Source organism: Littorina saxatilis, linkage group LG15 (assembly GCF_037325665.1).
Source record: "Littorina saxatilis isolate snail1 linkage group LG15, US_GU_Lsax_2.0, whole genome shotgun sequence".
In the NCBI taxonomy this organism is placed as follows: Eukaryota; Metazoa; Mollusca; class Gastropoda; order Littorinimorpha; family Littorinidae; genus Littorina; species Littorina saxatilis.
Genome location: NC_090259.1, coordinates 3,332,162 through 3,359,534, shown reverse-complemented (window position 1 = coordinate 3,359,534; position 27,373 = coordinate 3,332,162). Strand labels below are relative to the sequence as shown.

The window sequence follows — 27,373 nt, the reverse complement described above, 5'->3', positions numbered from 1 at the left end:
TGCTCATGTATAATTTCTATGCATTCTCGCTCTTGACGTCATTCTATATTTAACTTTTCTTTAAAAGTACAAGCGATCGAGTGCACATTTTGGCATTTTTAGCAGCGCTCTCATTATAACTTTCTATTTTGTTGCTTCAACAACCAAGAGCAGCTGCTGATACTTCAAATTTCTTTTTCTTACTCTTCACTGACAGTTGCATGGGAATCAAAGAAGGATTCTCGTCTATGCAGAGGGCCTACCGCAGAAATGTGGTTTTCTCTTTTGCATAGAAGTTTGAGAGTTCTTCTCTGTTTTATGGACTGACTATGCTGACGCAGTGAGGCATAACAGCATTGCAGGGAACCAACAGCCTCAAGAAGGTCCCAATAGACAAGTTCATGACAAGGCGACACACGAAAAAGTTGCTTCCTCCCTCAAGAAGCCCAACGAGGGGCTGGAGGAAGAGGAACAACAACAGATCCAAAGAAAACCAAGAAAGAAAAGAAATAGGACAAAACGAGCAAAAGAACAAAGACCAGTACAAGGTGATACCATGGAAGTGGGGAACCATTCACCCCCGTGTCAAGACAAAGAACCTGATGATAACATGCAAGAAGATGATCTGGTGAAACGGCTACTGCCACAACTTCGACAGAGCATCCAGGGAGACGTCACTAGAATGGCTGAAAGTGTGTTTGAGAAACGCAAAAAGATTGAGTCACGGCTAACTAGACTGGCATTGTCTAAGCTGGATGCCCAGCCAGCAGCACCTATCAGTGAGGACCCAGCAGCTTTTGTTACCAAGGCCCTTACGTTAATGGCCAATGCGAAAGCCCAGCATGATCCCAAATTACTCCTGGACAGCTTGTTGAGCTTGGGCAGGACTGTCTGTGGTAAACCAGACTTCCATTTCAAGGCAACAGCCAGTCATAAGGCCCTATGTGCAATACTCTCGGGGGTTCCTCTGAGTGAAGGGGAAGAAATTAGCTTTACAAGTGACATCAATGGGGGGCCCAACTAATGCAAATCGTCCGTCTTTGGCTCACAAAAGGGCACCATCCGACTCAACACGATTGCCCAGGAAAAGTAGAAACCTGTCTTTATTACAGTGGAATGCGCTGAGCCTTAGCAGCCGGCTGCCATTGTTAGTAGATCATCTGAACAATTTTGAGACTGATATTGTTGCTCTACAGTCAGCCTCGGATAGGATAGGAAACCTCCCACGGTTGGAAGGTTACTACTACCCACCCGAGGTTGCCCTGGCTGACAATGGGAGAGTACATGTTGCCACATACATCCGGGCAGACCTCAAGTACAAGCTTATAGACCCACCAATGCAAGATATGGAAGGACTTGGTTCCATGTGTGCAGTGCAGATCTCCATGCGGGGAAGGAGGCCACTTAATCTAGTGAACGTCTACTATCCCAGGGGCTGCAAGGCACAGGGTTGTACCAATTGGCTCACTCAGCTCTCGTCAGATTCGGGCAGCTGGGTAGTGATGGGGGATTTCAACGCGCACCACCGGATGTGGGACGCTGACGCAGAAAGTAGCCCCGACACTCAGCTGGCTGAAGACATCAGCATCTCAGATTTGGTGCTACTTAATGATGGCACGGCCACCAGACAAGCCCAGCGACAAAGAGACAGGTCATCTGCCATTGATCTTACCCTGGTTAGCCCCGAACTTGCCCTTACCATCGACTGGCAGGTCTACCCCAACACACTCGGATCTGACCACTATCTGATACACGCGACCATCCATGAAGCTGACCCTGATCCTGCTGAAGTTGATCGTACGCCAAAGTACATCTGTGCCAAAGCAGATTGGGAGAAGTTCAAGAAGACTCTGACGCATATATGTGGAGAGACTGAGTTCAAAGACAATGACATAGACCAGTACTATGGTAACATCAGACAGGCAATCCTCAGTGCAGCTGACCAAGCTATTCCAAAACGCGCTTCTGGGCCTCAAAAGAGAGAACAGGCACCTTCCCCCTGGTGGAATGAAGAATGCAGAGCTGCGGTGCAGCGCAAACGGCGTTTTACAAAAGCATATCAGAAGAATCAGTCAGCCTCCAATAAAACAGCCCTCGAAGTAGTTGAAAAGGAGTGTGCTGCGGTCAATGAACAGGCAAAAGCAGCCTACTGGACAGATTTCTGTTGTAAAAAGGTGCATAACCAAGGAGACGCGTCCCTTGTATGGACCAAGCTGCGAAAATTCAAAAGGAAAGTGTTCTTGCCTGAAAAACCTTTGCTGAACGGGAATGAGTACACACAAAGTAATCTTGAGAAGGCCGAGGTGCTGGCTGAGACATTTGCAAAAGTCAGTCAGGCAGCTCATATGCCACAGTCGCTCGCTGATTACCGTCGAAAGGAAGAAGATAAATTCGGGCGAGCAGCAGCAGACAACTCACTGCCGATAAACCAGGATCTGGGTATCAATGAGTTGAGGAAGGCAATCCAAGGAATCAAATCCGGAAATGTTGCAACCGGCTTAGACCCCATTTCATACAACATGATACGCCGGTTTCCTGAGCCCATGCTGGAAGTGCTGCTACAGTTTTACCAGCACTGTTGGGCGAGCTCAAAACTTCCCTCAGCCTGGAAAAACGCTCTGGTGATTGCTCTTCCCAAAGACGGTAAACCCCGGCACCTGCCGACAAGCTACCGCCCAATTTCACTCACACCTCACCTTGGCAAGGTATACAAAAGAATTGTAAAAAACAGACTAGAACACTTTCTTGAAAAGAACAACATTCTTCCCCTCTGCCAGGCAGGCTTCAGAAAGGGTCGAGCCTGCATGGAGCATGTGGTAAAACTTACAGCCCACATCAAGAAGGCTAAAGCACGAGGCAGAACAGTGCTGGCAACCTTCTTCGACATTAGAAGAGCATTTGACACGGTCTGGCATGGAAAGCTAATTCAGAAAATGTCCAACATGGGGATCTCAGGGCGCCTGCTGGAATTTGTCCAGGAATTCCTCACAGACAGGTCCATGGCTGTTAGAGTGGGGCAGTCCATCTCTCAAACACATGTCCTAGATATGGGGGTGCCTCAAGGAAGCATCATAGCCCCCATATTGTTCAGCATCATGGTCCACGATGCAGCAAACCTGAACCTCAAGGAGGCCTCATTGTCTCTGTTTGCCGATGACATGGCCCTCTGGGAAGCAGTCAACTGCAAGTCAGAAAGAACAATCAAAACAAAAATGGGGCGGTACCAAGAAAAAGTCGACCAGATCTCTGACTACATGCAGACGAATGGCGTTGAGCTATCTACCAAAAAAACCGTGTTCATGGCTTTCACAGGAGTGCAGCTTGTCAAAAGGACATGTTCCATTACCATAAATGGGGTGCAGCTGGTGCCAGCAGATAAAACCAAGTTCTTGGGAGTGACTCTCTCAGTTGGGGCCCACACATAGACTCACTTGTGAGAAAAGCTCAACGCTCTCTAAACCTGATAAAGGTTCTGAGCAGAGAGTCGTGGGGAGCCGGAAAACCATTGATCCATCTTGTCCGTGCCCTTGTTCGGTCGCGCCTCAGCTACGGCCAAGAGGCTTTCTTTGCAGCTCCTGACAGTCAGTGGGTAAAGCTTGAAAGAGTAGAAAGAGCCGCTCTCAAAGTGGCGCTGGGGGTCCCCAGATCGGCAGTCTCCACTCTACTTTACCAGGAAGTGGGATGGCTGCCACTGAAAGAGGAATGCCACCTCAGATGTGCACAGCTGGCTGTCAGAATACACTGTGTCCCAAACACGGCAGTGGAAGTATTTACCCCAGACATGGGAGATACCGACCACATGCAAAACAAAGCTCTTGAATCCAAGACTCATACATACCAAACAGTGCTCCCAATATACAACCATGTGAAGGGCGTATGGGAACAGAGTGGCCTGTCCAAGGAAAAGCTGGTTACAGGTGGTACTCTCCCTTACCCTCCATGGCTGCTTGAAGCCCCAAATCTGATCATGGACTATGGAGACGGCCTCAAAAAGGCAGAAGACCCATTGCTGCTAGCCACAGTTGCAAAAGAAAAGATCGATCAACAATTTAAAAGCCACCTACAGGTCTTCGCAGATGGTTCGATCCTGCAGTCAGGGGAGGCTGGGTGTGCCTTGTCGATTCCTGGACTTGATATAACACGAAAATACAAGCTAAACAAGGGGATCAGCATCTTCTCTGCAGAGTTATTTGCTATCTACATGGCCTGCACACTGATAAACGATCTGCCAACCCCACCTCTGGGGGTGGTCATCCTTACGGACTCAAAATCCTCGTTGCAAGCACTTGCACATGGCACCAAAAACAGAGGAGAGATGCAAACTGAAATTCATTTCTTAGCCCACCAAATTATGACAAAAGGAACAGACTTTTCCCTCGTGTGGCTGCCATCCCACACAGGAATCCGGGGAAATGAAATGGCGGACAGAGCAGCAAAAGCAGCGGCTATGTCAACCATGCCAGTGACAGACATTCGGCTCTCCTGGCAGGAAGCCAAACTGCTGTTAGCCAAGCTAAAAAGAGAGGAAAGAGGGCAGACACTGTCACAAACATGTGAAGAGAGAGGATGGATACACCTTGTCACAAGCAGCTGTAATTATTTCGTATTATATGCAATCATTGCAAGCGCCTGTTCTTTGTGCTGTCGTTTACCTGCCAGGTGAGACAGCTAGCACTCGTAGTTTTCGTGCGGCACGGTTTTCTCTAATTTCTGGTGTATCGGGTGTATCTCAGGTGCGCTGTAGTGAGCAGTAAATTCAGTTGTGTGTCAGTTTTATTCATTCTTGCCGTAGCCGTTTACAGGGCTAGTAGTCTGCGTTCCAGACTGGAATCCGTTCTTCATTTGAACGTTACTTTTGCTTTCATAGAGCAAAAGGGAGCTGTCTTCATTTGACAGGGGACTTTCGTGTATGCTTTCATGCAACCAGGATGTGGTGCGTAATTCTTTTCTATTGTTTTCGGTGTAGTTTAGGCTGTTTGCGTGGTACATGTTTGTTGTTTCGTGTCTGTGCGTTTCTTATATGTTCAGGCTAGTCAGTCAGGTATTTCGCTTAAAGAAGGTTAGTTTTATTAGTATTGTTAGTTATGTTAGTTATCAATTTTGAATATGGTCTGTGCATTATGATAACTTGTGTATGTAAAAAGACGGAAAGCTATTTTCGTGTTACATGTTTGCATAACTTCTGCCAATTATTAAACATGTAATGAATTGGTAGAACGTTCATAACATATGAAGTATTTGTGCGAGTGTGTGAGAGTCATAGAGGCTTTGTCCATTCTTTCCTGCATTGGGTTTGATATATGGGAACGGATAAGCGATGTGAGTTAACCATGGACTAAGAGCAATGCTAACCATTTCAGGTTGCGGTTTTCTTGCCGAGGAGTGATGGAGATGATCCGCCAGCCCAGTCAAGCTAAGCCATTCTACTGTTGAGGGCTGCTATGGACTCGCTTCGCATGGAACTCGTTCTACAGCTGAGGGCTGCTATGGACTCACTTCGCCAGGAACTCATTCTGCGCTCGTGACGTCATTCGTCTTCGGGGCATCTACACCCAGGATCTCGCTTCACTTCAAGTCACTGTCAGACCTGCTGGACGGTAACTCTTCCGCTAAATCCGTCCCCTAAAAATAACTCATGCAGGAAGTGTAATTTCAGTGTATGATGGAGTGATAGCAAGAGGGTGTGTTTGCGAAGTAGAGATTTGATGTGAGTGAATGAGAGTAATTAGAGCGTAAACGTTAATTATCTTTGGCAAGGGATTGGGGTTATTTGATGTGTAAATGTGAGTTTTGAGTGTTTTGTTTTGTTCAAGAAACGTATAAACTTCATTTATTGTGTTTTGTACCTTTTTACAGTTTGAGAGAGAGAAAATTCTGTGAGTTTGTGGATGACAGACTGCGCATATGTGTGTGTGCATATGTGTGTGTGACAAATGGGGGCTCGTCCGGGATTTATGATTGGGATAGCTAGCTAGAAGTAGTGGGTCTATCCTAACTTTTCATCGTCACCTCAGATTTTTCTGTTTTGCCTTCTGTTTTTCTGATATTGTTTTGTCTTGTTTTGTCATGTCTTTGTGATACCTGTTTATTGAATATCATTCGTGTGATAGCACTAGAGTTCATTACTTTTGTCACTACCGTCGTAACAGTGACAGAAGTCGGTTTTTTCCGCGCATAGTACTGCTATTCATTTTGCGAAAGAAAGCGTTCATTTGCAAAGCTTGTTTTTCCTTGTTCGGTATTTATTGGTGTCTAGCTCATTTTATTCAGAAGTACCATAAATACTTTTTCCTTTTTTATTTCACTGTTTACTGAAGATAAAGATAAATATGTCCGCAAGGAAAACTCGAAACGCGGCCCTGTCTAGTTTTTCTACGCCTGACCCGACTTTGTCTCTTTCCGGCCATGAGTTATCTACTCCGCCTACTCATTGCGAAGTACTTTCTGAATCAGCTGGAAACTCGGTTAGTCTTAGTGCCGAGCATGAGCAGATTGCCGCTAGGGGCAGAGCGTTGGGCGTCCGTTCTGGTAGTGCACTTGCCAGATTTGTGCAAGAAGAATTGGACCGTCTGCGCCATCAACAGCAGCAACAACAACGAGTGGGATTGGAGGCTCAGCTGCTAAAAGCTCAACTGGAAGAGGCTCGACTGAGACAAGAAGAGGCAAGAAGAAGACAAGAGAGAGAGGAAGAAGAGGCAAGAAGAAGACAGGAGAGAGAGGAAGAAGAGGCAAGAAGGAAACAGGAGAGAGAAGAGGAAGAGGCAAGAAGGAAACAGGAGAGAGAAGAGGAAGAGGCAAGAAGGAAACAGGAGAGGGAAGAGGAAGAATATACCCGACGTCAACGTTTGGCTGAGTTGGAGGAGGAGAGGATTCGGACACAGATAGCAAGGGCCCAGCGTGAAGAAACTGCTCATGTTCCCCATATCCGTCCAATAGAACCTGTCCGTCTAAAGATCGATCCTTTTGATACCACCAAAGAAGATTTGGATACTTTTCTCGGGCGATTTGAGAGAGCAGCATCCCTGAGTGGGTGGAACAGGGAACGAGACTGGGGAGCTAGGCTGGGGACACTTCTTAAAGGTTTTTCCTCAGAGGTTTACCTAGAATTGCCTGATGAAGACGCCATAAAGTACGACAAAGTGGTGGAGACGCTACGTGGGGCTTTTCGTTGGACTGCAGACTCTTACCGCTCCAAGTTTCGTCAGGCTGTGAAAAAGGATGAAGAAACATTTCAGCAGCATGCTACTCGGCTCCGGATTTGGTTTGAGCGGTGGAGAAAGGCAGCCAAGAAGGAGGAGACATACGAAGGAGTTCGAGATCTCATACTGATGGAGCACCTTCTCGACAGAGTATCTGGAGAACTTGCCGACTTCATCAGACAGAATGACCCCAGTACCCTTTCTGAAGCTGCTGAACTAGCTGAGAGATTTGCATCGTCGAAACGGGCCAGGAAAAATCCAGTTACTGTCTTTGGTAAAGCATTGGGTCACCAGAAAGGACCAAGTAGCCCGAAGAAGGATGCAACTCCAGCAAAACTTGCTGGCTCTAAGCCATCTGGATTCAAGGGAAAATGTTTCAACTGCGGTCAGGAAGGTCACTCTAGAAGAAACTGTCCTCGTCTAACTTCGGTGAAAACCGTTGTCACTCTAGGAACGGTCACCTCAGGAACTGAACTGCCTGCTCTCTGTGATCCTTGCAGCCAACTGACCTACTCTCCTAGATGTACAGTGAAAGTCAATGGTTCTTCAGTATCTGCCCTGAGGGATACTGGAGCTGACGGGCTAGTGGTGGATTCGTCTCTTGTGCGAGATAACAAGCGCAGCGTTGGACGACAAACCATCCGACTTGCAGCCGGCAACGTTGAACGAGAGTGCCCAACTGTTGTGATTGACTTTGAATCGCCTTTCTTTTCAGGAAAGGCAATTGCTATTGTGGTGGAGGATCTTGCTCATCCTGTATTGATTGGAAATGCCATCCCGTTGCCTGATGGACAAACTCTTGAAGTTCCGGTGTACAGGGGGAAGGCATATCCTGTGAAGACATCTGTTGTCACCAGAGCACAGCATGCTCGAGAACAACAAGGACCCAAAACTCTTAAAATGAAGGACTCCGGACTGGGAGGTGTCACCCGAGATGAACTCATTCAGCTACAAGGGAACGACTCTACATTGGCACGCATTCGAGAGCTAGCGGCGGTTAGTAATCCTGCTCCCTCCGGGAAACATGGCCAAGTGAAGTTTTCCTGGAAGAAAGGAGTTCTGCAAAGGGAGTTCTCATCAGGTGAAGATGTGTACCATCAGATAGTTGTACCAGAAGCCTTGAGACCTGGAATCCTTAAGCTGTCGCATGATGTACCAATGGCTGGCCATCTTGGTTCGAGGAGGACTCGAAATCGAGTGTGGAACTCTTTCTACTGGCCGGGAATGGGCGGTGACATCCGTCGATATGTACAATCCTGCGACGCTTGCCAGCGAGCTCTACCCAAGGGGAAAATTCCAAAAGCACCACTTGGAAAGATGCCTCTGCGGGATGAACCATTCTCCTTCCGGATTCGTGCGACCCGAGGACGTGAAAACGTGGGAGCGGATTATTACAGCCGCGTTGTGTGAAGTTTTGTAACTTAACTGTTAGTTCAGTCTAACAAGGGGGGTGTGTCACAAGCAGCTGTAATTATTTCGTATTATATGCAATCATTGCAAGCGCCTGTTCTTTGTGCTGTCGTTTACCTGCCAGGTGAGACAGCTAGCACTCGTAGTTTTCGTGCGGCACGGTTTTCTCTAAATTCTGGTGTATCGGGTGTATCTCAGGTGCGCTGTAAATTCAGTTGTGTGTCAGTTTTATTCATTCTTGCCGTAGCCGTTTACAGGGCTAGTAGTCTGCGTTCCAGACTGGAATCCGTTCTTCATTTGAACGTTACTTTTGCTTTCATAGAGCAAAAGGGAGCTGTCTTCATTTGACAGGGGAATTTCGTGTATGCTTTCATGCAACCAGGATGTGGTGCGTAATTCTTTTCTATTGTTTTCGGTGTAGTTTAGGCTGTTTGCGTGGTACATGTTTGTTGTTTCGTGTCTGTGCGTTTCTTATATGTTCAGGCTAGTCAGTCAGGTATTTCGCTTAAAGAAGGTTAGTTTTATTAGTATTGTTAGTTATGTTAGTTATCAATTTTGAATATGGTCTGTGCATTATGATAACTTGTGTATGTAAAAAGACGGAAAGCTATTTTCGTGTTACATGTTTGCATAACTTCTGCCAATTATTAAACATGTAATGAATTGGTAGAACGTTCATAACATATGAAGTATTTGTGCGAGTGTGTGAGAGTCATAGAGGCTTTGTCCATTCTTTCCTGCATTGGGTTTGATATATGGGAACGGATAAGCGATGTGAGTTAACCATGGACTAAGAGCAATGCTAACCATTTCAGGTTGCGGTTTTCTTGCCGAGGAGTGATGGAGATGATCCGCCAGCCCAGTCAAGCTAAGCCATTCTACTGTTGAGGGCTGCTATGGACTCGCTTCGCATGGAACTCGTGCTACAGCTGAGGGCTGCTATGGACTCACTTCGCCAGGAACTCATTCTGCGCTCGTGACGTCATTCGTCTTCGGGGCATCTACACCCAGGATCTCGCTTCACTTCAAGTCACTGTCAGACCTGCTGGACGGTAACTCTTCCGCTAAATCCGTCCCCTAAAAATAACTCATGCAGGAAGTGTAATTTCAGTGTATGATGGAGTGATAGCAAGAGGGTGTGTTTGCGAGGTAGAGATTTGATGTGAGTGAATGAGAGTAATTAGAGTGTAAACGTTAATTATCTTTGGCAAGGGATTGGGGTTATTTGATGTGTAAATGTGAGTTTTGAGTGTTTTGTTTTGTTCAAGAAACGTATAAACTTCATTTATTGTGATTTGTACCTTTTTTACAGTTTGAGAGAGAAAATTCTGTGAGTTTGTGGATGACAGACTGCGCATATGTGTGTGTGCATATGTGGGTGTGACACACCTCCCCTACAATAGGAAAGGGCACCACCTCCCACTCCCCCCCGAGGCCCATGAGCCTGTTGCGTCGCTTGCGCACGGTCAGCAGCCGCATCTACTGGGACAAGTTAGTCTGTCAGTGTGGCAAGACTGGACACCTCACACACGTGTTAGAAGGTTGTGACACTCTCAAAGATTAGATGTCTAGTCTTATCCGCTACAGAAGGGAGAATGCTGGTCTCAGCTTGGGAGACTTTCTCCGCCCACACCCATTACTCGGAAAGAAACCGATGATGGTCCTGGTCACCACTCTGTTCACTTCTACTGTTGCCAGCTAGTTCTAGTGTGCTTGCAGCAGACCCAGCACAGCACAGATCCACTTCTGGAATCTTAAGCTAAATGTGTCCCAAGACACACATTTTGTAGTCCTGGCATCCTGAAAGGCAGAGGCCCCAACCTACAGGTTTGCTTCCATACCAAAAACGCCTCCAGACACGGGAACTTGGGAGCAGAGGCAACAGCTCCGCTTGAACCTCAGAAACCAAATGTGCCTCCAGACACACAGATCCCTTAGACGGCCGAGGCTGTGGCCTCTAAGGTTCTCTTGTACCAAACCGCCTCCTGACTCTGCATCAGATTGCTTGCGCTGGCATCTGCTTACATAGACCCACATTAAGTATTGCGTACCCCTAGCGCGGCTCTGCATGGGTGGGAATGTTCTGAGCAAAACACTATGTGTTACTCCATACCCCCCGCCCTCAATGGAACTTCTTGACCCCAACAAATTGGGGGGGGGGGGGGGAGTTTGCCCAGTCGGTAGAGGCGCTGGCTTTAAAACCGGTTGTTACTATCAGCGTGGGTTCAACCCCCAAGTTCGGCTCGGGATGTGTGTCCCAGAGTCAACTTTGTGCAGACTCTCATCGGTGTCCGAACACCCCCGTGTGCACGCATGCGCACGATAAAGATCCCAGGGTCACAGCGAAAGCCTCAGGCCTTGGAAACACGAATACATGCATGCAAACATATGAAGCCCGGGTGTCCGTTCGGCCAACAGCCAATAAAGTAACCATTTCAGCACTGACCCAAGACGACCCAACCTGGTCCCTAGCCCATTTCAGGTCTTCTCTAACAGCCGGCAGCCAGCTGTCTACATCCCCACCCCCCCCGCACTTTTATTTTCTATTTTCATACAAAGCCGGGTTTTCCCGAGTAACATGCCCCTAATGGCTTTGCCGTGAGGGCGTAAAACTTTCATTTTCTTCTTCTGAAAACTTCGCTGCCGTCTGCTCGCGTTGTACGGATTAGCTGTTCTCTTCTCCTCCCCTTGTTGCATCCTAGTTCTTCAGTTGTTTCTAGTTTTCCGTTGATGTTGTGTTTTGCTCTTCTTCATAAGTAGTCTTCCTTTTGTTGTATACGAATGAACTAATAAAACGCTGTTTAACAGCTGTGTTGTCAAGTCGAGTTTTTTTTCTCCCAAAGTCAGTGTGGCGCCTGCGCAAAACTAATGCGCATAAGAAACGGCGTCTGCTATCAAAACCTGAGATCAACGCATCGACGCAAAAACTGTCATTTTGTAAGTTTAGAACAAGAAATCAAGGTCAGAACAGCTATATATAATCGCTATCGTATTTTCAGCGTAGCAATAGGGTCCGATATTGTATTTTCAGCGTAGCAATAGGGTCCGATATTTAGACTCACAAGTATAATGCGACTCGTCTTCGACTCGTCGGCATTATACTTGTCTCGTCTTCTTCTTCTTCGTCGTTCGCTCACTTATCTCGTCTAAATATCAGACCCTATTGCTACGCTGAAAACACAATAGCTGTTAATATTGACGGACTGTGTGATGATATCTTCTGCTATGGTCTGTTTCGACAGTGATATCAAAATCGAGACCGGAATATGAAATAGCAATATATAAGGGGTTACAAACGGAGATGCCTTATTTTACAATCTATTAATATCAATAACAACTCATTCATTATATATTTATGTCACACGCTTTCCTTCTTTGCCACTACTAAAGCAAACGTGTGCAAGATTGTATGTTACACGCTTTGGAGCATGTGCAAGAACGGATTCAAACTCGAAATCGTCCCTCCAAAAGCCCCAAAATGCACACACGACTTTTATTTCTCCTGCTGTTGTCGTTTCTTCTCTTTACAAATTCTTCAACGCTGAGAATACTGAAAACGGCATCCCAGACGACAGTACTGTTTCCATACGCGAGTTTGGAAAGTGGCTCGCTCAGGACAGAGTTCTGAACATGATGACAAAGACCCCGGAAAGAACAAACATTTCGCGTACGCAGACACAGAAAGACGTCATGAAGAATGCGATGCTTCAAAAGATACAGACTGTGACGATGACTGTGACGTCATTCACTTATACCGAGACGTCATTCATAGTTGTTCGTTCACTTCCGTCAAAAAGTAGATCTCTCCACAATGGCTGCTCCTGTGTTTAGGTTTGTCAAGCTTGAGTACGCAAAACGTGTTTGTTCTCTCCTCTGTTGAAGCTGTGAGACATAAATGCCATTCCGACTTGGTCGTGTGACCGAGTTTTCTTCCACACTCGATTAGCTGATGTCTAACTCAGCCTGACGGCTTCGTTAGACAATCAACGTAATCTCGTGTGGGAAGAAAACGTGTCACACGACCAAGTCTGAATAGCAGGTAACGTAATGTTATATAAAATATAAAACAGTCAATCAGTTTATGATTTTTTTTTTAATTGCCTGAAAATGAAATCAAACTTTAACCTACATATATACCTATTTATGCTACATACGTGAGAGAGACACCCGTGAGATAATAATCGTTCAAATCACACGTGTGTATATCATGTAAATGAGGTCATGTCAAGCAAGTCTGGCAGGGACCTGTTTTTCCACTGCTTATGATGCCAAAGTCACCGAGACAAACGTCATTATAGAAACAAAAATTGCGCTCCCTAATTACCCTCGATGAATCTTTAGAACTAACACGTCACGCCACACTTTCAGAGTGACGTTTCTTTGCTTTGACGTAATAGATTGCACGAGGCTTTAAAAGAGATCGAGGTTCCAAAAACAAGCGTCTTCAATTTAGCTGCCTCGACTGCAAGAAATTTTCAGTAAAATACACGTAAGTACAGTATGTAGGATAAACAGAATACTACATGGCTTGCTGTGTCGTACCAGATTTACACTCGTTGCTTTTTCAAATAGTGAACAGCTCGCTTTCGCTCGCAGTTCAATATTAAAACAAAAAACTCGTGTAAATCTGGTACGACACAGCAAGCCATGTAGTATTCTCTATTGTATCCACACACAACAAATTCTGACATATTTAATTTTTCCTTAAAGTGCTGGTTACTTTACTGTGTAGATCAGCGGTGTCAGTATACTGTGTCTGTATTGTCATTTTTTAATAAAAGGATTGCTCCAATTTTACTGTACGGATGTGAAGTATGGGGTTTTGGTTCCTGTGAACTTGCTATTAAACTTCAATTGCGTTTTTATAAAATTGTTTTCAAACTAAAAAAATCAACTCCAAATGCTATGATATTTGGTGAGCTTGGAAGACATCCACTAGATGTTAATATGAAATGTAGAATGCTTTGCTATTGGTATAATCTGATTAGTCCTATTCATAAAAATAAATTTTCAAGTATTGTGTACTGCTTTACTTATACATTGTATACCGAGCCACCAAGGGAGTGCACTATCGCATGTTTGAGTTGCTCTCTGCTATGTTTAGAAGCTGCTAGATCTCTCTGCTAGTCGCGTTTTTTCTATAAAAAAAAGAAAGAAAGCATCTGTCGATCAAACGTTTCATTGCAAAGTAGCCTTTTTCAGTTTAGCTGAATACCTTATAATATTTAAAACAAATTTAACAATTTTAGAGCTCCAATTTACTTTGATCCACATTTCGGGATTTGTTTGTTTGTTTGAGTTTTTTTTGTGGTAAACAGCTAATTACAATTGATGAATAGTCTTCGATTGTCAAGTAAAAGTGGTGACAAATTGCTTAAGTATGCCTTGTATTGGACTCTGTAAACGGAAGTTATTTTGTGTAGTCACTGCCATGCATGAGGTCATGCAAGCTTACATCTACATGTATGTATGTGGCCTTTCTAATTTAGTGTGAGTGCTTGCACAGAAGCGAGGCAAAAGATGCCAATCAGTAGGCTTAGTGGGCCAAAAGACAACTCTGCTTGAATCTCCATTGAATATCGAGATGGGTGAATATATTTTTCATATTTTTTCTAGTATACATGTAGGCTACTTAGAACAGAATGTTCTGATTTCTTTTCACTCCAAACAGATGACTATTCATTTCCTAGCTCAATTTGAGTCGAAGGAGGAGGGGTGAGTGGGGCGGGGATGAGAGAGACAGATAGACAGAGATAGTCTTACTTAAGGAGACTACCCAAACCACAAATTATGAAAGACAATCAAAATATTTCTGCTGGCTCATACATATCATATGAAGAAAAACCCTCTGAGCTTTCAACAATTTCAAAAGTCTGACGAGGTACATCACAAATGGTGATTATACTTCGAACCCTCCGAAAGAATTATCTTACATTTGCACGTTATTTTGTCTGAGATGTAGCAAATTGTCAAACATATGACATTCTCTCTTTATTTGAATCAATGCCTGTTATTCGTCCGTTAGCTGGATTACCATCATTATTTCTTTTACTGCTTTTGGAAACAAAAAGCTTTAAAGATAAAATTTCCTTGGGTTTTGTTGCTCTCTCTCTCTCTCTCTCTCTCTCTCTCTCTCTCTCTCTCTCTCTCTCTCTCTCTCTCTCTGTTTGTGTGTAATACAATTTAAACATACAAAAACAAGTAAAGGCGAAAATAGTGTGAAAACATCAATTGTACATAGATAAAACGATTGACTGGTTATAAGAAAGTCGACCTTGCAATATTTTCTTATATCCGGTCAAACCGGTTACAGAAAACACCGGATATAAGAAACCTAAAGTTTGGGTCCCCACGGGTTTCTTACAACCGGTCTATACTGTACCAACAAGATGATTGAATCTGATTATTTATGTTTTATTGAAAAAAACTTTAAATGAAATTGGTCTCTCAGGCCTTTGGACCTTTCAAGAAAATGTTCAATACTCTAGCGCAGTGATCGCGCTAGATATCTTTCAAACCGGTATGACATCATGAGCTGACCATAATGCTCTCACGAAAATCTGTCAACCTGCCAAGGCAACCAGTCAAAGGCAAACAATGACTACATCAATGTTTATCAATGCCATTGATACACAGACGTTTTCTGCAGAATAAATTCGGATTATTCCCCCCCCCCAATTTCAAAGCGACTGCCGCACAACATGAACACATCAGCCACTGAGAGAGAGAGAGACTCGGAGAGGGGTAGGGGGGTGGGGGGTGGGGGGAGATAAATGAGGGACACGTGAGAAATAAAAGAGCAAAGCAAATAATAATCACGCGACTGGAAGACTTACTCAGTATTTTCGTCTAGTCTTGGTTGTCAAAAAGTGTGCACGTATGGCATTCCATTTGTCAAATAATTATTTGGATACTTTTTCATGTTTTTTTCACCAGTTTTAGCTGAATAATCATTATTTAGAAGCTCATGTGCTAAATAAGTAATTGTTTATAAACAATGTAAAATACGTCTAAATAATATATTGTTTACGTAAACAATCTATTATTTAGACTTATATTACATTGTTTATAAACAATCAGCAATGTTGCTAAATAAATCATTATTTACGTAAACAATGAATTATTTACGTAAACAATGAATTGTTTAGCCAACACATTTTCCATTATTTAGGGGTTTCTAGGATTCGCTTCTGAACTAAGTTTTATGTCTTTCAGTGATTACTATAGTTGAAACAAGGTCTCGAATCTGCTAAATAATGCATTATATAGGTAAACAATGATTTATTTAGCAACTGCCCACTTTATCCACCCAAAAAATATTATTTTGTGAAATAAGTGATTATTTGTGTAAACAATACATTATTTACGTAAACAATGAATTATTTACGTAAACAATGAATTATTTACGTAAACAATTAATTGTTTAGGTAAACAATGAATGGTTTACGTAAACAAAAAACTATTTAGAATTTTTTTTACATTGTTTATAAACAATTACTTATTTAGCACATGAGCTTCTAAATAATGATTATTTAGCTAAAACTGGTGAAAAAAACATGAAAAAGTATCCAAATAATTATTTGACAAACGGAATGCCATATGCACGCGCCAGGGCCGGACCAAGTTCGTTTGAGAAGGGGGGGGGGGGGGGTCCAACTGAAGGCAGGGGTCCAGGGGCCGCCGAGGACCCGGTGGGGTGCAGGGACAACGCCCCGCTGGTGGGTCTGGTGGGCAAGGGCTCCCAGAAGCCGAGAAAATTTTGGATTTGTGAGGTCATTTTTTGGTCTTTCCTTGCAACTGGGAATCAAAATTACACATTTTCAACAGTAACAAAACACGCGGAAGTTGGAAAGGTATAGGGGCGAGCACTCAATGATCACACAGTGTGCAGTACAGTCCCTTTCCGAAACATCAGTTCCCCGATAGCGCAGATGATATCTTGTTGCAATCGGTTCACTGATACTGTTAATACTAGTGATAGTGTAGCGTGTGACTTGACTTGTGGCCTATGATGATGGACTTATAACGGGGAGGGCAGGCCGTTGTCGACTTGATGTTGTTCATAATTTGAAATAGTTTTAGAAGACCAAATAAACTAAGGGAGTTGGGGGAAGAGCTTAAAAAGTCCACATATTTTTTTTCTCTGAGAGGTACATCGGAACCCAGGAACCCCCCCCCCCCCCCCCCCCCAGATCCGGCCCTGCGCGCAGAGCCAATGTCAAAATTACCAAGTCGGCAAGTGACTTGCTATGCCAGCGTAGCATCATCAGGCGGTTAACTTACTAGGCCGTGAAGCACTTTCAGTTTCAGTGTCTGACAAGGGCCTTTTCTGACCTCTTGGAGGCAAAAACGACAGCAATGATCTTTGCTTCATGGTTATGATAGTACTGGGCTCAAATATGTGAGCAAAGAGTGGAGCTGGTGTGCGGACGTGATTTTCCAGTATGATCGCATGTCGGCTTTAGCATCCTGCTGTTATTTTGACCTCATTTTTTACGTTTCGTTAACACGACCTTGTGACACCAAGCCTCATCAATTTGTTTTCCATGAGACAATGGCAACATTGTATCAACATGACACCTGTCACAACAAGCCATGTCTCTCTCTCTCTCTCTCTCTCTCTCTCTCTCTCTCTGTCTCTTGTACAGACCATGGATTATGGCATTCCGTTTGTCAAATATTTATTTGGATACTTTTTCATGTTTTTTTCACCAGTTTTAGCTAAATAATCATTATTTAGAGGCTCATGTGCTAAATAAAAAAATGTTTATAAACAATGTAAAAACATTCTAAATAATTTTTTGTTTACGTAAACCATTCATTGTTTACCTAAACAATTAATTGTTTACGTAAATAATTCATTGTTTACGTAAATAATTCATTGTTTACGTAAATAATGTATTGTTTACACAAATATTCACTTATTTCACAAAATAATATTTTTTGGGTGAATAAAGTAAGCAGTTGCTAAATAAATCATTGTTTACCTATATTATGCATTATTTAGCAGATTCGCTAAATAATGAAAACTGCTTTCCCTAAACAATTCATTCCCTTGCTAAAGAAGAGTTTTAGCTATCTTATAAACAATTTGTGGTTTATCCTCTCTCTCTCTCCCTCTCTCTCTCTCTCTCTCTCTCTCTCTCTCTCCCTCTCTCTCTAGATGTTATTCTTCTGGTTGCCAGTTTATTCTTCTTGTCTCAGGCTAGGATTTTGAGTTGTTTTCAGCTCAGGTTGATAGAATTGAGTCAGCCCTTGCAAACCTTGGATGTATATAATGTAGGTCAAATTTATACATAGCCTAGCTGCCAGAACTGTAATTGATGTGTCACTACTGACCTAGTTTCTGTTGCAAGGCTGATGCTTGTAACATAATTTTGCCCCTGTGTTGTGTGTGTTTGTTTGTTTGTGTGTTTAGTTGTTTATGTGTTTGTTGTCCTAGTTGTGTGTTTGTCGTGTGCCTGTGTTGTATTTCTGTGTGTGTTCCCATCTCCCAAATTTTGTGCTTTGAAGAATGATTACCTTCAATTGTTACCTCCCTTGTTGTGGTAGGAAACTGATGTACAGTTTGGTCAGTACATAGTGCTACTTACTGACTTAGTCCATTCAGGACTTTGGTTATTTTGTATACATATATTGTAGGTCTTTTGTATTCTTTTTTACTAGAATCCTTTTGTGTCATTTATGCGTTGTTGTTTGTTTGTTTGTTAACTGTCGGTTTGTTTGTTTACTTGTTTGTTTTGTCGGTATTTGCATGTTTAGTTGTTGTACAGTACAGTTTATTTGTTGCTGTTCTTGTTTGTTTGGTTGGTCATTGTTTGTTCACCGATTAGGCGCTAGAGTATTTGATGTATAACCCATACCCAACAGTCCCTTATTGATCCTGGCATAAAGTAACTTGTCGGTGATGTGAGGAATGAGATTGAGAGTTTGCACTGTACACGTTGACTTTCTATAAGCTTGTGTTCTGTTGTGCTAGAAACTCTGATAGCGACTTGAACTTACTTGTGTAATTTGCATTTGACTCTCTAGTCATGGTTTGTTCATGTTGGTTTAGGACTGCGGTATGTTGTGTTTTGTCACTCTTTGCTCTAGTACTTATGGTGTTGTGAATAATTATGTAAATATTTCCACTCTTGTTGTTTACAACATTACTTTGATTTTATTGCATATTTTCATGACTTGTTTCCTGAAACTTAATACAATTTTTTTTGTATTATGTTTTTAGGTCATTGCGTGTTGTTCTACGTGGGGTTTTAAATAAAACGATGAAATCCCGCCATCCAGTCTGTTGAGTTGAGAGTGAGAGAGAACCTCCCCACACACAGATGATACATTTTTTACGCTCACACCTGAAACACCCAGGATTGTTGTCGTGTTTAGGAGGAAGAATTGTAGGCATTATGATATTGCGTATGCTCTTACAGTTTCTCTCTCCACAGGGCGTTCAGGCAGAACATGGTTCATGTGTTCACTCTCGCTGATCAAACTTTCATGTAAACCATGCAACCACTGCTTCTTTGTCTCTGTAATACCACTATGGGTATATATGTTGTATTTTTCGGCTTCAATAAATACATAATGGGCTCAAAAAAATACATCATAGTACCGATTCCGGTTTGGCCGAGGCACTATAGTTCTGCCGACCCTTGACCCTGCACCGAACATGTTTCAGTGGATTGAAGAGCATTGCTCACATGGCTAAACAACAGAAACAAGAGGCGAAGCCTTCAAGGCTCACGTAAGAAATCAACAAACAGTAACACAAACTCAATCACTCAATCACTCCGTCACACATACACACATACACACACACACACACACACACACACACACACACACACACACACACACACACACACACACACATAGGTGACACTGTGCAAGAGTGCCAGGGGCAAATCAGTTGCTTTGTAAGGGGGGGTGCACTTTAATTGGATCGAAAGTGAATGTGATGGGCGCGAAGCGCCCCAATTTGCTAGGGGGGTCCGGGGGCATGCCCCCCCGAAAAATTTGTTGGCCCAAAGAAGCAAAATGGTGCCATTTGAACTTAGAAATGGTCATAGAATCAGCTTTCCAATCTTTTTTCGGGGGGGGGGGGGGGCACAGGGGGCCCCCCCCTCGTCCGCCCCTGAGTGCGAGACACTAGATCTAGATCTGTCTGTCTGCATGTAGCCTACTTACAGGGACACGACTGCCAGATGGCCAGATCGACACTGCGCTTTCGACAGCGCTTCCTCGCGCAGACACTGGAAACACGCTGTGCAGATTAACCTGTAGGAGTCTCCTTTGGTATCCTCTTTATCTATTTTTCTGGAGCTACGAAACCGAACAATGTGAAATCGTCTTCTCCGAATCGGCGAACTGCAGCTCGGTGATAACTGTATCTATACCATAATCCTTCACGCGATCTGACCTAACCTTGACCCCTGACCTGGTCTACATACCACACACGACACAAACCAGTCACCTGTTTTTACCCCCCCAAAACCCCCCACCACCCGTTTTCTTTGGATACACACTTTAACTACATACGTGCCGACAAAATGTTGATCATTACTTCAATAGTTTGAAGATGGTGCTTGAAAAATAACCAGGTAAAATGAGTATTTCGGTGTTCAGTCAAATGTTAAAGTTTCTACCACAGACATACATACATACATGTATACATGAGCACGCACAGACAGACAAAAGTTAGCATCGCATAGGCTACACTTACGTGAGCCAAAAACACAAAATTCACAGAAGACAAAACCATGATACGTATCTGAGGTACGCGATTCAATAAACAAAGCGTTTCTCTTTACACTTTGGGTGCAGGTCGAGTCAAGAAAGAACAAAAGCGAAGAATCAACTGATAGTGACAGCAAACGAACATCGCTGTTCTGATTGGAGGTAAAGCTAGAGTAACCTCCCTTCCACGAACACTGCACCACTGATCTAAAAATGCACACTGATCTAAAAAAAATAAAATTAAAAAAAAGAAACTAAATGCCACGTTGCACTGACACAAGGTGAATCAATGAAACACTATGCAAGACTGAAAATGAAGTGGAAACAACTCTTAACTGCACAGCGGGTCGAGTTCTCCAAGCACAGTTTCATCTAACACAAAGCCGTTCAGTCTGGATGATCGACAGACAAAACCATACCAATTACAAGGTAAATTAGTTCCCCCCCACACACATACACACACACACACACACACACACACACACACACACACAAGCCACGCTACGCTTTGAGACTTGAAACTCACTCACGCAGCTTCATCCACAATAAGATAGAGTTGTCCTCCCTGTGCCGACTCCACCAGTGTCTCCACCGCAGCGTTAGGAGAAGAGGAGAAGTTGTGCATGTGAATGAGGTCGCGGGCTGCTATAGGTCCTGCTGTCACACACAGCTGTTCGTACAGCATGTATACAGCTGCCATGCCGAGCCACTGTTGGGTCACCACCTGCACGTGTTTTTGCTGTCGTACCCACTCCAACCCTTTCAACAGCAGCATCAGCGACTTCCCCGTACCAGGAGGACCAGTCAGGAACACCAACTCTCCCTGGTTGTTGATAACATCCACCTGCTTGGGGTGGAGCACGATGTCGACTGGAGCGAACCTGCTGGCTGTCTCCTCCACCCCCTCCCCCGCCATGCGAACATCAGGGCGATGAGCACGTGCCAGGCGGGGCTGTGATGAACAGTACACTGTCACTGTGGTCGCTGGCCCCCCGAAGCTGAAACAGCATTATATACTGTTCAAAAAAAGAAACGCATAGCTTGTAATATTTGGTTAATTTAGTTATATGGCTACAAGGATATCCACCAAACTGCAGAAAATGTTTATCTGGTTGTCGACCTTTCGTCCATTGCCACAAGTGAGCTCTGCACGTGACGCATGCGTTATCAGTGGCTACAATGTCAAAATTGCTCATTTGGCATGACCACTCGTCATGCTTCAGTGTAATCTCGTGAAACTCGGGGAATATTGAGCTCTCACCATGTCTTCCAAAACCCATAAAAGCGGATTGTTCGCCACAAAGAAATCAGACGACAATTCAGCGACGAAAGATGGCCCGATTGAGCAGAGAAGACCGCCAAATTGCATTGGGTCGTTTACAAGCAGGCCAAAGTCAAAGTGCAATCGCCAGGCACTTCCACGTGTCCCAGAGCACCATCAGTAGACTGTGGGTCAGGTTTCAAGCCACTGGCTCCGTTGCTGACTTGCCACGAGCGGGAAGACCAAGGGCGACAACTGCTGCTCACGACCGCTTCATACGGCTCCGCCACCTCCGGAATCGTTTCCTGTCGGCCTCATCTTCTGTCCAGGCTCTCCCCGGGCCACACCGATTATCGGACCAGACCGTGCGGAACCGCCTGCATGAAGCTGGTTTGAGAGCTCGCAGACCTCACAGAGGAGCTGTCCTCACCCGCCGCCATCGCCAGAACCGAGTGCAGTGGGGCAACCAGCACCTTCGCTGGACCGTCCGGAATCACTGGAGACACGTGTGGTTCAGCGACGAGTCCTACTTCCTGCTCCAGCGACATGATGGTCGGAGGAGGGTCTACCGGAGAGTAAACGAACGTTACGCGCCCAACTGTGTGGATGAGGCACCCGTTCATGGTGGTGGAGGCGTCATGGTGTGGGGGGCGATCAATACCGCTGGAAGGAGCACCCCGGTGCACGTCCAAGGGCGCATAACTGCCCAGCGATACGTGGAGGAAATTCTGCGCCCACACGCCCTTCCTCTTCTGGCTGACCAGGATGCCATATTCCAGCAGGACAACGCTCGCCCGCACACAGCACGACTCACCACCCAGTTCCTCACCGACCACCATGTCCAGGTGCTTCCCTGGCCATCCATGTCGCCAGACATGAACCCGATAGAACACCTCTGGGATGAATTGGACAGACGTGTGCGCAGGCGAGAAGAAGCGCCGGCAAATCACCGCGATCTATTGCAGGCACTTCAGGAGGAGTGGGACACCATCCCACAGCAAGATATCCGGCATCTGATCCAGTCCATGCCCAGAAGGTGCCGGGCAGTTGTTGCTGCTCAAGGCAGTCACACCCCCTACTGACTTGACAGCCTCGGCACCCAATCGTATTGATTGACTGATTGATTTGAAGATGCAAATGAACTGTGTGTGCATTCAACTGTGTCCATACCAAATTTCAAACAAATAATCTAAATATCTACAAATTCTCGGAGCATTTAAAAGTCTTTACTGACGGATCCAAATTTGCAGACGGCAGCGTTGGCTGCGCCTTTGTGATCCCAGATCTCAAAATCTCAAGGAAATATACTCTTAATAAAGACATCTCCATATTCTCAGCCGAGCTATTTGCCTTGCTCATGGCATGCACTTTTACAAATGACCTCCCAGTCACACCGCGTGCGGTAGTTTTCTGCTCTGACTCGCGCTCTTCACTACAAGCTCTGCATCGAAACACATCAAATCGGGCAGAGCTACAAAGAGAAATCCTCTTTATATGTCACCAGTTAATCGCATCCGGCACATCCGTATCATTTCTCTGGGTCCCCTCTCACGTAGGGGTCCGGGGAAATAAACTGGCGGATGTCGCTGCCAAAGAAGCGACAGAATCTAGCCCAGCTAACACTAACATCGGCTACTCAGTAACCGAGTTCTACAGTAAAATTCGTAAACTCATTCGAAGTCAGTACGTAACATCTCTGTCCTATCAACCCATTGATATGAACGATCTACACCCCGATCTCCCAACAAACCTCCTCACTATCTTCAGACGCCTCCGTGCCGGCGGCTGCCGCTTCCATATCTTTAACAAGTCCTGCCATTGTGGAGAACCCTATTCATTTCAACACATTTTCGCTCCATGCGCTACAAATAGAATTACCTTTAAAACCTTATATGGCCATATGCAGCTCCATGGTCTGAGTCCCCAGGATTATTTGCGCAGTAGCAGTTCTCTAGGCTGGTCACACAGCTTGCTGCTGTGCCGACTGGTCAGGGACTCGGACATGGGGCTGTGGGTATACAGTAGAACCTCCCTATTAAGACCTCCCAAAATCTGACAAAATCAGGTCTTAATAGGGAGGGGTCTTAATAGGGAGGCTGAACCAAGACCTGAAGGACAGACAGCTAGTGTAAAATGTAAATAAAACTCCTTAATGATGTTTCAGTTCTTTTTTAATGCCACGATTGCCAGCTCAACACATTATTGCATTTGAACAGTCAGTTTTCTTGCTTGTTTAATCAAGCCACGTAACTACTCGTGGGTTAAGGTTTGAAATAAACAAACTGAGGTCGAACGAAAGCAGCGGTCATCATAGTCATACGATAGACTACGCAGCAACGATTTGGTTGAAAAAGAAAAGTGTCCCAAACGCAAGGAACAAAACGAATAAGAACCGCGGCATATATGGGTTGTTCATTTTGTTGTATGCTGACGATACGGTTATTTTTGCTGAATCGCCAGAATCCTTGCAGATCGCTCTAGATATTATGGACAGATATTGTAAAGATTGGTTTTTGAAATTGAATGTAACTAAAACAAAAGTAATGATTTTCTCAAGAGGGAAAGTAAGAACAGTTCCGACATTTACATTCAATGGTCGGAAACTTGATATTGTGTATGATTTTCAATACCTAGGTATTAAATTTAGCTACAATGGTAAATTTACTGTTGCACAGAAGAATTTGTATGACCGTGCCTCCAAGGCCATGTTTGCTTTATTACGTAAAACTAGAAAACTGTTTTTGCCTCTTGATGTCCAAATTGACCTCTTTGAAAAAACTGTGGTCCCTATTTTACTTTACGGTTCTGAAGTATGGTGCCCTTACATGTCTGATTTAGCTAACAAATTACAGATACGATTTTTTAAGATGATTTTGAAAGTTGGCAAATCAACACCAACAAACATGGTTTTGGGTGAATTAGGTCAGTTCCCTGTAAGTATTCAAGCGAAATGTCGTATGTTGAATTTTTGGTACAAACTTGCATTTTCTAATGGTTCTGACAAACTTTCTTGTGTGACATATCGTTTTTTGTTTAAAATGTATGAATCTGGTGTATACAAGTCAAAATTTTTGCTTTCTGTCCATGGTGTTCTAAATGAGTTAGGCTTTAGTGATTTTTGGCACAATCAAACTATCAATAATGTAACGGATGGTGGTTATTTTAATACTTTCAAAGCACTGATGAAAAATAGGCTACAAGACCAATTTGTCCAAACCTGGCATTCAGAAATAAATAACAATGAGTTTTATTATAATTATAGAATGTATAAAGAGAATTTTGAGTTTGAAAAGTACTTGTCCATCCTGCCGGTTAATTTAGCAAACGCTGTTTTAAAATTTAGAACACTGAATCATAAATTGCCTATACAAAAAGGTAGGACTCTTGGTATTCCCAGACAAGACAGAATCTGTCACAAATGTTCATCAGGTGACCTTGGGGACGAGTTCCATTATATTTTTGTATGTCCTTTTTTTTACCAATTATAGAAAACAGTTGTTACGGTGCTATTATTATGCCCGCCCCAATTCAGTTAAATTCAGAGAGCTTTTTTCCACTACAAAAAAGAGTTTATTGCTAAAACTCGCAAAGTTCATGACACTTGTCATGGACTGTTTGAGAAGCGAGTAAAATTTAATTCTCTTTTAGCTTTATACTCCGTTATCTGTTTTGTGTTGTTTGTAATAGTATTGTTGTCCTTATGTTAACCCACCCATCACCCCCCCCCCCTCTCCCTTCCCCCCATTTCCCATAGTAAAGAAATGTATGTAATCACTTTGCACTTGTAGTGTTTTATTATTATTATTATTATTATTATTATTACTTATTATTATTATTGTTGAATTGTTTCTTGTATTGTTTTTGCTCTCCCTCACCCCTCAACTCCCTTTTCTGTACATAGTCTGATTTCTTTTTGTTTTAGTTCCTTTTATTTGGTGTTGAATGAAATGTGTTTTTATTGTGTTTTTATATTTAGTCAAGTTTTGACTAAATATTTTAACATCGAGGGGGAATCGAAACGAGGGTCGTGGTGTATGTGCGTGTGTCTGTCTGTCTGTCTGTGTGTGTGTGTGTAGAGCGATTCAGACTAAACTACTGGACCGATCTTTATGAAATTTGACATGAGAGTTCCTGGGTATGAAATCCCCGAATGTTTTTTTCATTTTTTTGATAAATGTCTTTGATGACGTCATATCCGGCTTTTCGTGAAAGTTGAGGCGGCACTGTCACGCCCTCATTTTTCAACCAAATTGGTTGAAATTTTGGTCAAGTAATCTTCGACGAAGCCCGGACTTCGGTATTGCATTTCAGCGTGGTGGCTTAAAAATTAGTTAATGACTTTGGTCATTAAAAGTCTGAAAATTGTAAAAAAAAATAAAAATTTATAAAACGATCCAAATTTACGTTTATCTTATTCTCCATCATTTGCTGATTCCAAAAACATATAAATATGTTATATTCGGATTATAAACAAGCTCTGAAAATTAAATATATAAAAATTATTATCAAAATTAAATTGTCGAAATCAATTTAAAAACACTTTCATCTTATTCCTTGTCGGTTCCTGATTCCAAAAACATATAGATATGATATGTTTGGATTAAAAACACGCTCAGAAAGTTAAAACAAAGAGAGGTACAGAAACGCGTGCTATCCTTCTAAGCGCAACTACTACCCCGCTCTTCTTGTCAATTTCACTGCCTTTGCCATGAGCGGTGGACTGACGATGCTACGAGTATACGGTCTTGCGGAAAAATGGCATTGCGTTCAGTTTCATTCTGTGAGTTCGACAGCTACTTGACTAAATATTGTATTTTCGCCTTACGCGACTTGTTTAATTTTCCATGTACCCTCACGGGGTTTTATTGGAATAAAACTTGACTTGACTTGACTTGACTTGACTTGACTTGACTTGGCAGTGTGTTGAAACTGATGTAAAATTGTAGCCCAAAGCATCAGTTTTCACGATGAAACTTGACTCACTCATTCAACTTGGGGACAACTGCACTACGGACTGTCCACAGAGTTGAGTAATTTAGGACACGTACTCCACTACTCACCTTCAAACTTCACTGACGGGATTCTGAGAATTTATTGATTCAAACGAACGCCGCGTGGTTGTATATCGCGTCATTCGGTCACGGATCGGGGAAAACCAAGAACAATTCCAGATTTCAAAACCCATGTTCGTCGGCCGCCATTGTTAGCTAGACCGAAAATGTTACACACGCTTTGCATACGTACATCGCAAAATGACATGACGTCACCACAACTTTCGGTTTTGGTTCGATGATCGGATTGCTTTCATAACGTTTCTGTAACTTTGCGTGTTTAAAAGGTAGGAGTTCCTGCACAGTTCTTTGCTAAATGAAACAGACATCTGGCCAATGACCTTTATCTATTCAAAATAAAGTACAGTCGCGAATATGTCAACAGGGGAAATAACGCTTGCGGAGAATGGAGCCTATTTGAGCAGACGACATCGCAGTTGCGATGTGCTCGTCAACTGTTTGCTCAATTTCCAAAACAATATCAAGGTTTGCACAGTTTTGAACTTCTTCTTGGGAATAACAAAGTCGCATTTGACCATGATTTGTCAGTCGTATGTCGGGTTAAGGAGGTAGTCGTAGTACAGAGGATGTAAACAGAGTAAAAAGGATCGGTCATGAAATTTAAAGTCATAACTTAGAGGAAGTCGTAATAAGGAAGGTCTTAATAGGGAGGCTCCACTCGATTTGAATGAAAAAAAAAATCATTTTACAAACCCGTTATTCAAGATATAGAATACAGA

General features: G+C 43.5%; 1 protein-coding gene across 1 annotated transcript in view; it reads right to left on the bottom strand.

Moving 5' to 3' along the window:
* Positions 1 to 20,847: 20,847 nt before the first annotated feature.
* LOC138948230 (uncharacterized) overlaps positions 20,848 to 27,373 on the bottom strand; it is a 39,371-nt gene continuing 32,845 nt past the window's right edge. The window contains exon 4 of the mRNA XM_070319745.1: positions 20,848 to 21,319. Coding sequence (XP_070175846.1) covers positions 20,848 to 21,319 — 472 coding nt within the window. The remainder of the gene's footprint in view (positions 21,320 to 27,373) is intronic.